This window comes from Phocoena sinus, chromosome 4, assembly GCF_008692025.1.
Source record: "Phocoena sinus isolate mPhoSin1 chromosome 4, mPhoSin1.pri, whole genome shotgun sequence".
Taxonomy (NCBI): domain Eukaryota; kingdom Metazoa; phylum Chordata; class Mammalia; order Artiodactyla; family Phocoenidae; genus Phocoena; species Phocoena sinus.
This window is the reverse complement of record NC_045766.1, coordinates 40,616,260-40,631,466: the sequence shown is the minus strand read 5'-3', so window position 1 is coordinate 40,631,466 and position 15,207 is coordinate 40,616,260. Positions and strand designations below refer to the sequence as shown.

The following is a 15,207-nucleotide window of genomic DNA, read 5'->3' as shown; positions in this document are numbered from 1 at the left end:
GCTGCTCTATCACACCCCGGGTGCGGTCCGCGTGCGTCTGCAAAGGGCTGACCTACTGCATGTGACCTATGTGCTCCCCTCACCCCACCTTGGCGCTACCAGGAGGGAACAGCGTTCCTCTGCATGGCTTGAGGTTTGATGCTCTGCGGGTAGATCCTCAGGCCCTCATCCTTGGTATCTTAAAAGCCTTCAAGACCAAATTAATAAGAATATTGAGGGTAGGAGGCATGGATGGGTGAGGGCATCAGTTTTAACTTAAGGACACCTTGGCAGCTCAGTGACTGACAGTAGGGAGCCCTAGGGTGGGGATCCAGGGACAGCAGCAAAACAGCACTGAAAGGCAGGTGGATGGTACCAGAGAATACCACTGGGATCCATCATTAGCTTGAGGCTGCCCTTGGGTGTGCCTATATCTCAAAACACCTCCCCAGATAGAATCAGGATTAAAGAATGGTGTATTTTAGCACAGTTGTTAAAGGCTCAGGCCCTCGGGGCAGACTGCTTGGATTTGATTCCTGGCTCTGTTACTTTTAGCTTTGTGTGACTTTGGATGAGAAACTCTTTCTGATCCTTGGTTTCCTTGGTTCCAAAATTGGGGCAATAACAGTACCTATTCCACTGAGGAGTTGTGAGAAATAAAGGAGTTAGTTATTCCATATTAATCACCTGGCACAGTGCCTGCATATAACATGCATTCAGTATTACCTATTATTATTTTTTCTTTAAGGGAGCTAGAACTTTGTCCATTCGCATATTATTTGTCATATTTATTAAATATATATTCCATGCAGGGCAATTTGCAGGCTATAAAGTTAGACAAGATCCAGACCTTTCTATAAAGAAGACAGCCTGGCAGGAGGGAAAAGCCACCTGTATCAACAGCTACAAGCACAAAGCAGCATTTCTTCAGGGAGAGACTAGTACCTGTTAAATGCTGTAGGCAGATGGGGAGGAGGGAGCGAAGATTTCTGGTTGTGATAATCAGGGAGGAGTGAGCATTAAAGGTGGGCTTTGAACGATGGGTAGGACTTCCATGGGCAGGAATGTACGAGAACATTCCAGGAAGCGTGGTCTCCTGGGCAAGAGCATGGGCTCTGGAGTCACTGTCCTGGGTCTCAATTCTGGTCTCACCATTCACTAGCTGTGTGTCCTTGGGCACACTAGCCTCTCTGAGGCTCCACTTCATTGGTTGTAAAATAAGGATAACATCATCAACCTCGTAAGGTAGGGAAAGAGAAAGTATATGTAAAGCGCTCAGCTTAGCTCCCAGCACAGAGCGAGCACACAGTAAATGGCAGCTGACATCACTGTTATTGTGGAAACAGCTTAAGGAATGGAGACAGAAAGACCAACGTGTATTTGGCCTAGACTGGTTGTAGCGTACTGTCACACAAAACAGGAGGGGGAGAGATGTCCAGAAGGGAAGGCTGAGGTCAGAGAAAACACACACAAAGATAAGAAAACCAGTCATTGTTCATTAAGCCCTGTTGTAAAATACACCTTTGACACAGGTGAGATTAACCTCCTTGGAGATGCTGTCAGAATTTGCTACTATAATCACTGTGGGGGCGGGGGAGGGTGGATGGGTACAGCAGGGAAAAGGAGAGAGGATAAAATGGGTTGACATTTCAGGAGAGCGCTGGATGCTAAGGTGGCACCTCCACATGTTCTGTCTACACATCCCTGCTTGTGCTTCCTCAGGAGCAGGCTGACTGTATCCTAAGTCCAGGGCCACAGTGGACTGAGATGCTGTCTTCGTAAGGAGGGAAGCTCATCAAAGCGTGATAGATGCTCTTAAAACACTGTTCCATCCCATCAACAGAAAACCTGACCAAAGCTTTCATTAAAAATTATTCTGCATCTCAAGCAGTCACTGAATAAAATTCAATGCTTTTGGACTCAACAGTATAGCTTCCTACTGTGAAAACTCAAATGTTGATTAGGTTCTGGGCAGAAGCTGATGTGTAGACATTGAGGGTCAACCTGTAGATTCCCCCAGGCAGCAGGGGCCCTTCTTGGGCTGAGACCCAGGGTACCTGAGCTCCCTCGGCAGCTGGGCCTGTGGCTTAGCATGTGACACAGAGGCTACATGCTGTGGTTGTCAGTCTGGGGAGGGAAGGGCTCCTCCCCTGCACGGGTAGAAAAGAATCCCCCCCCAAACTGACTATGAAAGTGTAATCATCAACTGATAATCTTTCTTCAAGTCTTCATCCCAACGTCACCTTAGTGAGGCCTATGCTGACCACCCCGTGACACTCCCCATTCCCTAACCTGCTTTGTGTCTCTCCATAGCAGTTATCACCTTATAATATACTAGATCATTTACCTATTTTTACTTATTTATTATTAATGTCTGTCTGTCTACTACATTCCCTACCTGTTTCTCAGTTCCAAGATGTAAGTTTGTACCCCCAAGCCTCTAGATGTTGAAAAAGTGAAAAAGGGATTCTCCCCCTCCCCAAACTGAAATATGTACTTATCTTAGGCACAGAGCTCAGTGTTGGGAGTATAGAGCTGAACAGACCAAGTTCCTGCCTCAAAGAACTCATGGTAAGGAAGGCAAGACAGGTAAGAGGGCCAGGTATGTCCACACATGTGAAAGGTGACCCAAGAGGTCCACATAGGATGCTGGGGAAAGACTGAAGGGGTGTGACAGGGAAGGCTGCCAAAAGGACACCCTTAAACCAAGTCTTAAAGGACAAGGTCGTTGTTACCCACTAGACGGTGTGGACAACACTTGCAAAGGCACAGAGGTATCAGCTCCATGGTTCGTTTGGTGGTTAGCAGTTTGGCATGGCTGGAGAGAAGTGGGGTATGGCAAGCAGGGGCCCAAAGATCTCATTAGCCTTTAAACTAAGGGCTTTTTTTTTTTTTTTGGCTCTTTTGTAATCTGTGGCCACAAAGAAGGGCAAATTCAGTGGCCACTCATTTGATAGGAAATGTTACAAAGTCCAGTCCCAGCTGCCTGAGCAGCAGCCTCTGTACTGATCCACTCATCACTGGGTAAAGGAACATCTTCTCCCCCAGGGGCTCTCCCAGCAAGCCACCTTGTCCACTTGAACAAGACAGCACAAAGTCCTCGGAGACATTCACAAACTCACCGGCTCTCTTTATCCTCTTCCTTTCCTTCAGCTGGTACGGCTTGTGATCATGAGACAAAGGAATGGCATTCCCGTCCTTGTCACACAGGACCCCACGCGAGTCACCCACATTGGCCACGGTGAGGTCTTTATCTGACAACAGAGCAATCAAACACGTTGTGCCTGCAAAACAGGAGAGAGAAGCAATACAGGTCAGTGGTGCTTTGAGGTTAGGCTGCTTCTCGTGGTAACTGGTCCTTCAGTCATTAAAACTACTCCTGCTGGGTAAGAATTTGACTCCAGCCACTCGGAGAATGACAGTTGTTCACTTCAACAACACTGATCAGATCTGACAGTCAATTTTCTTAACCATGTTGGAGTCTCACTGAAATAGGCTAGGATAACGTTATCATTTTCCCAAATCATTGTCTCTGCTACTCTTGATTTAAATGCATATCACACTTAAAAGGATTCAGAGAGAATCAGAAAATCAGCTTGAAGCTTCAGACGATTGATATTTATTTTCTGCTTCTTTTTGGTGCTGAGTTTCTGTGAAATCCCAATTGAAAGTGGGAAGGATGGGGGTCAGGTGGGCTCTTCAAGCAGGAGGGCCTGGAAGGGCCAGTAAATGACAGATGCCAACAACCAGGTCCTATGGAGCTATGGGGAGCGGTGGGGGGCGGGGGGGAAGCATATACAAACTAGTCTATATGGAGTCTGACAGCAAAGACTGGCGGCCAGAAACAGGTCGGCGCCAGGGGGTGATGGGGGTGAACTGTAAAGGCAGAGGCAGGAAAACCCAATATGAGGACAGAAATGAGGTCTGTGTCGACAGGCAGTGAGGGATTGGGGTGGTCAGAGTCAGAAGGGAAGCAAGAGGGAAGAGCTGTTTGCCTGGAGCCCACACAAGACACAAAAGGACAAGCTCTCTCTCCTCAAACTCCTCATGGAATGAGAATGGATAAAAGCAAGTAGAGCTGCACAGTCCGGTCTAGTTGGAGGCCGCCCTTATTACCTGCCCGGTGCCCTCTGTCCAGCCCCGTGCCCTCTGTCCAGCCCCTCTTTCTCCTCCCCCGCCTTCTGACAGTATTACTGAGTGAGTATGCAAATAAATACCTGCTGAAATGCACAACCCATTAAGCTCTGGCTTCAAACCGATAATGCCTTTCCTTGTTAAAATTATTCATCAATTAGTCTTCATTAATATTTAACTTCCTCATTAAGAAGGTGATATTCAATAACAGAATGCAAACTGCTTTTTATCTGCACAGAATGACAAGACTGAATTCTTAAATAGACATAAAGAATAAACACAGATTGATATCAAGAGTGGGGAGAATAATTAGCATTTCCAGCTATTATAGTTCTCTTGGAAATTCCATTCTAAAGGCTGTTTAACTCAAAAGTGCCTTGATCAGAAATGGAAACACATGAAATGTTGGTTAACTCACAATGTCTGATGTGAAAAGCCTTGCGAAAGGAGAAAAGACTAATCTCAGGATTATCAAAGCAAATAGCAAATCTTTCACGTTAAAAAAAAAGCTGTAAGAATGAAAATGTAAGCACAAGATGGACAGTTCATATGATTAGAAATCATTATTCTCAGTTTTTCATATTAGTTGCAGTCTGGTCTTCAACCATCCTCACTTTGTCCTCAAGCATCTGATTGTGTTAACCTGTCTATCACGATGAGAGCACAGATTCTCCTATAAGGCACACTCTTGGAGTTTGAAAGGTGAAATGGAGACGCTGCGTTATTGGATGTTACGTGGCTTGGGGGCATTATATCAGTTCAACTCTTGGAGTTGTGTCTCTCAGAGGCCCTCTTCCCTTCTCACTCTGTGCACTTCGAGAGATCACGGCCCTGACCTTTGCTTCCACCACCATCCTACAACGCTAGCCTGGTTGACACTCCTGAGGTCCATATCAACTGCCTGCTAGGCATTTCCATTTGCCTGTACAACATGGGATCCACAAGAGGCTTTCGGGTCTCCATGTGAGGGAGGTGAAGGGATCCACCGGGATGAGCTATAAGCCGTTTCCCCACCCCCATTTCAGCCACAGCAGCTCTACATCCATTGTTAGCTTTATCAGGATGCTGCATGTTCTTTTTGTCTGTTTTTTGTTTTTTTTAAGAGGGGACAGGTAATTTCTATGGCTAAAAAAAAAACCTTTGAAGTTTAATTGTATATGTGATTAAGAACCACTGAAGGGTTTTAAGCAGGAGAGTGACATGATGAGATCTGTGTTTTAGATCATGTCAGTGGCTCTGTGGAAGATAAACTGGAAGCAGGGGGAATAGGGAGAGTTCATGAGGATCTGAATTAATGTAGTAAACACAGGGATTGAGGGTCGGGGACAGATTACTTAAGACCAGAACGGATAAGTCATAGAGAATAAGGAAATAAAGGAGAGGGGGAGGTCTAGGATAATGTCCTGGTGTCTAGAAGCAGGGCACTGGGTGCTCCATGGACAAGCACTTAAGGAGATGTTGGCTTGGGCTTCTGGGAGAGGCTTTCTCACTGAAAGAGACATGATGCAGAACACGACCCATTTCTTTGGCCTCCTGTGGCTCCTGTGTTTCCCAGGGCTGTGGCAGCCATCTTGCACCATGAGGGGATATGGCTCAGAGTCAAGGCTCTGTGTCCAGAATGGGGAGCGGAGAGGTGAGGAACCTGAGTCCCTGAGACATCACAGAACTGCTGAACCCACCTGGACCCGTCCTGTTCTTGTTCTGCAAGACACTAAATGACTTTATTACTTAAGGCTTTTTACATTGGATTTTTTGTTGTTGTTGTTCCTTTTGGTATCCTAACTGGTTCAGGGGCTTACAGTTCAATAAGGGGCTTCTGGGGCTTCCCTGGTGGTGCAGTGGCTGGGGGTCCGCATGCCAATGCAGGGGACATGGGTTCGTGCCGAGGTCTGGGAAGATCCCACATGCCGCGGAGCGGCTGGGCCCGTGGGCCATGGCCGCTGAGCCTGCGCGTCCGGAGCCTGTGCTCCACGGCAGGAGAGGCCACATCAGTGGGAGGCCCGCGTACCGCAAAAAATAAAATAAAATAAAATAAGGGGCTCTGGATGAGAGATTTAGAGGGTGACTGCTTTGCTTCACTCACATGTGAAGATTCATGGCCTGCTGATTCCTCTGTCAAGAAGACGATCCCATTGTTTCTATGGGTCTGTAAAATCTACCTCCTGATGTGGATTTCAGGAATGTACTGCTTGGAGAAAGTGGAAATTGCCTGTGTCAACAATAGACTCTTAGGCCTGGACAAAATGCGTGAGCCCCAGGTGGCAGAAGGAGAGCTGCAGGCTGTGTTTAGGGTCACTGAAATGTCACTATTCCCTCCCCATAGAAACCTGCCCGTGTCCTGGGTAGAGCCCAAGCATGATTGAAAACACTGTAAATAACTTGTAGTTTGGGCTTTGCAGTCTTAGCTCAGGATTACCAGAGACAATTTATAATCTAATCTTACATTACAGCAGAAACTACCTTGTGGCTGAGGAAAACTCCAGAAAAACATTATGCCCAAGAGGAAAGGAGAAAATCATTTTTTCTTTTGTATGTATGAGAAAAAACACTGCCAAGACTCTGGTTATTAGTTTTGAGGTAAACTTAGCCATCATAGTACTATTGATCAGATATACCAGCGTCTGACAATATCACTCAACCCTGAACCTCAGGATTGTCTATATTAATAATTTAATCTAGGTGATACCTTAATTGAAAATCTGGACAATATTTTGGAGCTTTAACCTAATAGTCTGACTTAGATTTAAAAAAAAAAAACTGAAAAAGTAAATTCACACAGACTAGAATTCAAAATCCTAGCTGAGTGAGGTCTGGCAAATTATTTAACTTTTAAGCCTCAGAAAATGGTACCACCATCCACTTAGCTGCTCAAGCTAGGAGACATCCTTAGTTTTTCTCTCTTCCTCATTCCTGACATTCAATCCATCATTAAGTTCTGTCACTCATACCTCTCAAACACATCTTAAACCCCTTCCCTTCTCTTGTTCTCGTCGCGCTGACTGTGGTCCAAGCCACCACCATCTCAGCCAGCATGCTATTTCAGCTCTCCAGGTCCTGCATGATCTGCCCCTGCCCCAACCTGTACAATGTTATGTCATACCACCCTCCCCTTGCTCAAGGCCTCCCTTCTGTTGCCCAAACATGCCAAGCTTTTTTTTTTTTTTTTGCGGAATGCGGGCCTCTCACTGTTGTGGCCTCTCCCGTTGCGGAGCACAGGCTCCGGACGCGCAGGCTCAGCGGCCATGGCTCATGGGCCCAGGCGCTCCGCGGCATGTGGGATCTTCCCGGACCAGGGCACAAACCCGTGTCCCCTGCATCGGCAGGCGGACTCTAAACCACTGCGCCACAAGGGAAGCCCATGCCAAGCTTTTGGTTGCCTTTGGGCCTCTGTACGCAGTGTTCCCTCTGTAGTCCTTGGCACTGGCTGACATGCACGTGGTGATGTCTCAGTCCAAGTGTGACATCTTCAGAGGCCTTCTCTGATGGGGGATCTAATTTCCTCTTTATATCCTTTATTGCCCTCACAGCACACAATTATGTAAATATCTTGTGTATTTCTTTAAACAATTTATTTAATGCCAGTCTTCCCCTGTACAATGTCAACTTCACAAGGGTAAGAATATCACCTGCTTGTTTTTCTTCCTATAATGCTGAGGTCTAGAACATCACAGACCTCATATTTGCTGAATAAACAAATTAATAGAGGAGTGATAAACAATCACACACTCTCTCCTTGGTCCTGATCTGACATTATGCTAAGCTCCCACTGTCTTGCTCTAAGTATGTCAACCCAGTTCAGTACCACACTGTACCACATCTTCTAGATATTGCCACAGCAGGGAGATAGCCAACTGTAGCAAAATACATTTTACACATTGATCAAAACATAAGGACCCTCCTGTACATGTATAACCATGCTCACAGGCACACTTTTAGTAAGTGGAGAGAAGTTCCAGCCCAGGCCTATCCCTAGCTCTTTCCTCCAGTCCAGGCTCCTGGAACAATGTTAATGAAACATGAGTAGGGCATCCATCCTCACCAGCTTCTAAAGCCGTGGCACCTTAGGAAGCAATAAAAGTGCATCATGGTGGTCAGTACATGAATAATCTCTGTCTACGTCTGACCTCAATTTGTACTTCAGCAAAGCAGGCACGTTTTTGTGTTGTTGTATTCTTGTTTTCCTTAGGAAAAACACACGAATGCCCATTATTCATCAGTCTATTCCTCTAAACCAGCCTTCTCTCTCTTGATTTAATTTCTGGGATGCAGACAAAGTAAAGGTACACAAGAAAATCTATTCTGGACTTATCTAAGTATTTTCATTGGATACTATTAGGCAATGAATTCATTGGATGAGTTGAGCTTGAGAAAAATGTAAAACCTAATGAGGATTAAGTAGTTTGGGATATCTCAGCCATCTTTTAAAACCCTAGCTAAAAACTTTCCCAGTTCAATTAATAACAAAGTAGTAATACAATCTGTTCAATGCTACAAACGATGTGGCTAACACACTTGCAGTTGATTTCCTGACCTTAGGGTTGGGGAGAGGCAGGTATTATTCTTCCCTTTAAACAGATGAGAAAAATGGGACTCAGTGACTTCAAGTGTCATACTCATGATTACGCTGCTCAACGCATATGTACTGAATGACCAAATGACTAAAAACCCTGGGAATCCAGAGTTATTACTTTAGTAATAATAATAATGATAGACCTACTGCTTAAGCATTTTACTATAACGCTAAACATTTTATTTACATTACCTAACTTAATCTGCACTACCTGTGAGAAGGCATAATTATCCCCACTTTACAGGTGGGAAAACTAGGTCTCAGACGGTATAGCAACCTGCCCAGGTTGCTATACTGACAGTCACACACACGGACTGACTGATTCCACTGGGCCAAACCTTTGATAATCGACACTCCTTCTTGCTTTAAACTGTTCTCTTCCTACCCCCAGAAGGAATGATTTCTGTGACCAGTTTCTACATTTCTGTGTTTCGAATAGTCCCCATCAACTCTCCCCGTTTTGTAGTATAAACTGGCGCATGTCACAGAAAAGTTTGTAAACCAGGATAAAATTTGATTAGTGTGATGTGAATTTCCTTTAATATAACTGTGATTCTGGATTAACTTAAACAAAGCTGGTACATTTCAAATTCTCAATAATAATCAGAAAGCACGTGAACCTCCACAAGTAAAAACACAAGTGACTTGGATTAGTGTCAGGTCCTTTTCACCTTGAATATTTTGCTGGTTTTGAACAGGAATTGCAAACTCCAACGCCTTTGGGTAAGTAGGCCAGGTATAAGAAAAAGCTTATTACCCTCTTGGAGTAGCTTTACCCCTGTACTTTTGACAGAAACATGGGTTCTGAAGATGTTTTTCTACTCTAAGAATAGGCAAGGGATGATAAGGGACAACTGACATCAGGTTTCAGTGTTGGGTCCACAACAGGGAGTGGTGTGGCTTGTGGCAAACTAGAGAACACTTGCTAAGGGGGCAGCATTTCCTCAGCAGTGAAGATGGTTGCCATGTGGGAATGCAGGCCCACTGTAACCAGTTATTCAGATTTTTCAGGGGAAGCTATTTTTATGTGAACTCTCCTGACTTTTCAATATTGACAACTTTTATTTAAAAAAACAATGCAAGCCAAACAAAAGGCAACTGTAGGTCAAATGATTCTTTGACCCATTAGACTAGCAGCTTCTTTTGGGACCAGGGGGATGCCTTATTCATTGCTGTATTCTTATCGTAGTGCTTTGTACCCTGCACAGACCCTTAATGCTGGGAGGGGCGCTAAGGACTGAGGTGGTGGTGAGGAAAGTGGAGGTGCTCTTGTACAACTTGTACTAATTGTAGTATTTGTACAATTCACACCTTTGTACTACGTAAATATATATACTCTTATTTTTTGAAAAATATTAACAGGGTTATCTAGGTGATGGGATTTTAGCCCACTTTCTTTTCTTCTTTATGCTTTTCTGTATTGAGATGAATTTAACATTACTTAAAACCACAATTTATTCACAACGGTTCAGGAGCATATCCACTGCAAAAAGCAAAGTATTCAAGACATAAAACAGAAAAAACAGAATTGACAATCATGGTAGTAGAATGGTACAGGTAAAAAAAATGGCCCAGGCGAATAAGGCCATGACAATGATGACAGCACCACTGTTGACAGATCATCAAGTTCAGATTCATATTCGCCCACCAGTGACTATCCATCAGTGACTCCGTGACAGACATGTGAGCCTCAGCTGCCTTCAGGCTTCCCCTGCACAGCCTCACCTGACCTCTGAGCAGTGCCATCTACAAAGAACAACCTGCCCTGAGTGCCAATCAAAGCACATTACTCTCAACCCCTTGCACTCCCCTCCCCCTCTTCTATGATTTAAAAGTTGGAGGCATGAGAATCCTTATTTTATGGAAGTTCAGCTTACTGCAACATTTTCTTAGGTGCCTGACACCGCAGCTTCACTTTTTCTGGGGTGGGGCTGGGAGGCTGGGCAGAGCAGAGAAAGCCGAGTGCAGTTAACATGACTTAGGAGCCCTGCTTCACAAAGCAAGTGGGCTCTCTCCCAAACAATGAATGCCACTCACTCATGCTAATAGTGATTTCCCTCAGTGACAGAAACTCTTTTGTAAGAGAATAAAAGGAAATGGCCATTTTTTTCTTCAGGATAGAAAGAAAGAAATTGGGGGTGGGTGGAGAAGAGGTGACAAGTGGAAAGGAAGGGAAGGGGACACACACACACACACACACACACACACACACACACACACACACGAAGAAACAGAGAGAAAGAGACAGAGGATGAATGAATGAATATTTCAGTGAAGGTGTTACAACCGCCTAAAAGCCATTCATTATACCCAGCAAATGGAGATTCAACACGTTTATATGATACGGAAAAATAGGTTTATCCTGAAAAGATTTGACAGTGAATGTTAGTTCAATAACACAGTTCCAGGGCCTAGATGACATCAAGGCCTGGAAACTGACAGAAATTATACTGGTGTGAAACATACCGGGAAAAGAGCAGGCAAAGCCAGTCATTAATGAAAGCATCATGGGGAATGATAAGATCAGTGCCGGCAGGGCTTCCAGCCGATCTCCCACAGCCAAAGCTGTGATGAGCCCTGAAACACAGATTAAGTACCAGGCAGCTCGCAGATAAGACTGACTCCCTGGACCCATCCCCTGTCTGCACGATCTCTAAGTCTGCCCAAGTTTGACCTTCTCAGAGTCTGTTCACCAGTCTTGTAATAATTAATGCCATGGCAGAGACAGACCTGGCTGGGGTGATCCAATCTCTGGAAAACTAAAGAGTAAGCTCTAATCTTTCCTTCTTTATGCCTTTTCTCTCATCTATTGCCTGAATCCTTACACTTCCCAGCTCTAAATTCTCTTGGAGGTGGGCCCTCTTTAGAATTATATTAACGTGCATGGCTGGGGCCGGAGAGTCACCAGACACAATTGTCTAACTCCGTGCAGGAAGGAGGCTACTGAAATAATACCAATTAACAATTCATACTATAAGTCAGTAGCTCCACTGTGATGAGTCTTATAGTGAGAGTTTGAAAGTTATTTTATGCTGTGAGAGCCTTGAATGGAAAGTGACTGGAAAGAAATCTATGTGTGCAGAGAGACATGTGCGGGCCAAATTGTGGGAGCTGCCATACACTGTCCATTCACCCCATGCCAGGCTCTGTGCTCAGTCCTTGGCATAGGCAATCTCTTTAACCCTAACAGCCTATGAGGTACTGTTATTCCCGATTTACAGATGACAAAACTGAGATTAAGGGATCAGCCCAAGGTCATGTGGCTAGTGAGGGACAGAACTTACCCAGTGTGTTGTCAGAGTGTTACTTTCAACCTTGAAGCAGGCTGTGGCTAGTCCATAGTTACTGTTTCTGGGCAAGCCAGAAAAAGGCATCTCTTCCTCAAAACACTTTACTAGCATCTCCATAAAAGGACCATAATGCATGTTCAAGTTGACGACAGTGTGAACGGTGCCTCCTAGAGCTGTGTAGTCAAACATGCACGGTGATGTGGAAAGCCCTGCTCCCGGGCTATACCCTGCCCGCGCCACCCCACTCCCGGCCCTGGAGGGAAGAGACCAGAGGAGAGGGTCACTCAATGAGGAATTTCTGCAGGACAGCACATGAGAGGTTTTCTACTTCACACAGAGACTGGCAGCAGCCCTAGAGCCCAAACTGGAAGTGAAATACTTTTTTTTTTTTAATACATCTTTATTGGAGTATAATTGCTTCACAATGCTGTGTTAGTTTCTGTTGTACAACAAAGTGAATCAACTATATATATACATATATCCCCTCCCTCTTTTTTTTTTAACATCTTTATTGGATGGAGTACAATTGTTTACAATGGTGTGTTACTTTCTGCTTTATAACAAAGTGAATCAGTTATACATATACTCCCATATTTCTTCCCCTTGCATCTCCCTCCCTCCCACCCTCCATATCCCACCCCTCCAGGTGGTCACAAAGCACCGAGCTGATCTCCCTGTGCTATGCGGCTGCTTCCCACTAGCTATCTACCTTACGTTTGGTAGTGTATATATGTGTCCATGCCTCTCTCTCGCTTTGTCACAGCTCACCCTTCCCCCTCCCCATATCCTCAAGTCCGTTCTCTAGTAGGTCTGTGTTTTTATTCCTGTCTTACCCCTAGGTTCTTCATGACATTTTTTTTTCTTAAATTCCATATATATGTGTTAGTATACGGTATTTGTCTTTCTCTTTCTGACTTACTTCACTCTGTATGACAGACTCTAGGTCTATCCACCTCATTACAAATAGCTCAATTTCGTTTCTTTTTATGGCTGAGTAATATTCCATTGTATATATGTGCCACATCTTCTTTAGCCATTCATCCGATGATGGGCACTTAGGTTGTTTCCATCTCCGGGCTATTGTAAATAGAGCTGCAATGAACATTTTGGTACATGACTCTTTTTGAATTATGGTTTTCTCAGGGTATATGCCCAGTAGTGGGATTGCTGGGTCATATGTTTAAGGAACATCCATACTGTTCTCCATAGTGGCTGTACCAATTCACATTCCCACCAGCAGTGCAAGAGTGTTCCCTTTTCTCCACACCCTCTCCAGCATTTATTGTTTCTAGATTTTTTGATGATGGCCATTCTGACTGGCGTGAGATGATATCTCACTGTAGTTTTGATTTGCATTTCTCTAATGATTAATGATGTTGAGCATTCTTTCATGTGTTTGTTGGCAGTCTGTATATCTTCCTTGGAGAAATGTCTATTTAGGTCTTCTGCCCATTTCTGGATTGGGTTGTTTTTTTGTTATTGAGCTGCATGAGCTGCTTGTAAATTTTCGAAATTAATCCTTTGTCAGTTGCTTCATTTGCAAATATTTTCTCCCATTCTGAGGGTTGTCTTTTGGTCTTATTTATGGTTTCCTTTGCTGTGCAAAAGCTTTGAAGTTTCATTGGGTCCCATTTGTTTATTTTTGTTTTTATTTCCATTTCTCTAGGAGGTGGGTCAAAAAGGATCTTGCTGTGATTTATGTCATAGAGTGTTCTGCCTATGTTTTCCTCTAAGAGTTTGATAGTTTCTGGCCTTACATTTAGGTCTTTAATCCGTTTTGAGCTTATTTTTGTGTATGGTGTTAGGGAGTGATCTAATCTCATACTTTTACATGTACCTGTCCAGTTTTCCCAGCACCACTTATTGAACAGGCTGTCCTTTCTCCACTGTACATTCCTGCCTCCTTTATCAAAGCTAAGGGGACCATATGTGCATGGGTTTATCTCTGGGCTTTCTATCCTGTTCCATTGAGCTATCTTTCTGTTTTTGTGCCAGTACCATACTGTCTTGATTACTGTAGCTTTGTAGTATAGTCTGAAGTCAGGGAGCCTGGTTTCTCCAGCTCCATTTTTCGTTCTCAAGATTACTTTGGCTATTCAGGGTCTTTTGTGTTTCCATACAAATTGTGAAATTTTTTGTTCTAGTTCTGTGAAATATGCCAGTGCTAGTTTGATAGGGATTGCATTGAATCTGTAGATTGCTTTGGGTAGTAAAGTCATTTTCACAATGTTGATTCTTCCAATCCAAGAACATGGTATATCTCTCCATCTATTTGTATCATCTTTAATTTCTTTCATCAGTGTCTTATAATTTTCTGCATACAGGTCTTTTGTCTCCTTAGGTAGGTTTATTCCTAGATATTTTATTCTTTTTGTTGCAATGGTAAATGGGAGTGTTTTCTTGATTTCTCCTCTCCCTCTTGCATCTCCCTCCCACCCTCCCTATCCCACCCCTCTAGGTGGACACAAAGCACTGAGCTGATCTCCCTGTGCTATGCAGCTGCTTCCCACTAGCTATCTATTTTACATTCGGTAGTGCATATATGTCGATGCTACTCTCACTTCACCCCAGCTTCCCCCTCCCCTCCATGTCCTCAAGTCCACTCTCTATGTCTATGTCTTTATTCCTGCCCTGCCACTTGGTTCATCAGTACCTTTTTTTTTTAGATTCCATATATATGTGTTAGCATATGGTATTTTTCTCTTTCTTTCTGACTTACTTCACTCTGTATGACGGACTCTGGGTCCATCCACCTCACTACAAATAACTTAATTTCGTTTCTTTTTATGGCTGAGTAATATTCCATTGTATATATGTGCCACATCTTCTTTATCCATTCATCCATCAATGGACATTTAGGTTGCTTCCATGTCCTGGCTGTTGTAAATAGTGCAAGAGTGAAATACTGATAGCAACACATCTGAGTGTTCCTGAGAACACATTAAGGCCTTCTTCCACCAAGACGTAGTAGGATGGCAAACTATCTTTCTGGGTTTCCAAATAGAGGAAGCAGTGATAGGACATACCATATAGGGAGGGAGACTCATGTGAGGCCCCCAGACCGGGCCCAGAAAGAAGCCCCCCACCATAAATGGGACCCCTTTTGGTCTTCCTTTGCAACCGAAGCTGCCTCAGCTTCCCTTCGTCGCATGCTGGAGCATAGAGTGGCAGGAGTAACGTTTTGTGAGAAAAGGTCTATTACAAATTAGAATTTTCTTCTCCTCTGAGATTTTT

At 44.1% G+C, this 15,207-nt stretch overlaps 1 protein-coding gene across 1 annotated transcript in view; it reads right to left on the bottom strand.

Annotated features, from left to right (window-relative positions):
• PPM1L (protein phosphatase, Mg2+/Mn2+ dependent 1L) overlaps positions 1-15,207 on the bottom strand; it is a 340,516-nt gene that overhangs the window by 3,253 nt on the left and 322,056 nt on the right. Inside the window, exon 3 of the mRNA XM_032629822.1 lies at positions 3,102-3,263. Within this exon, the coding sequence (XP_032485713.1) occupies positions 3,102-3,263 (162 nt within the window). The remainder of the gene's footprint in view (positions 1-3,101; positions 3,264-15,207) is intronic.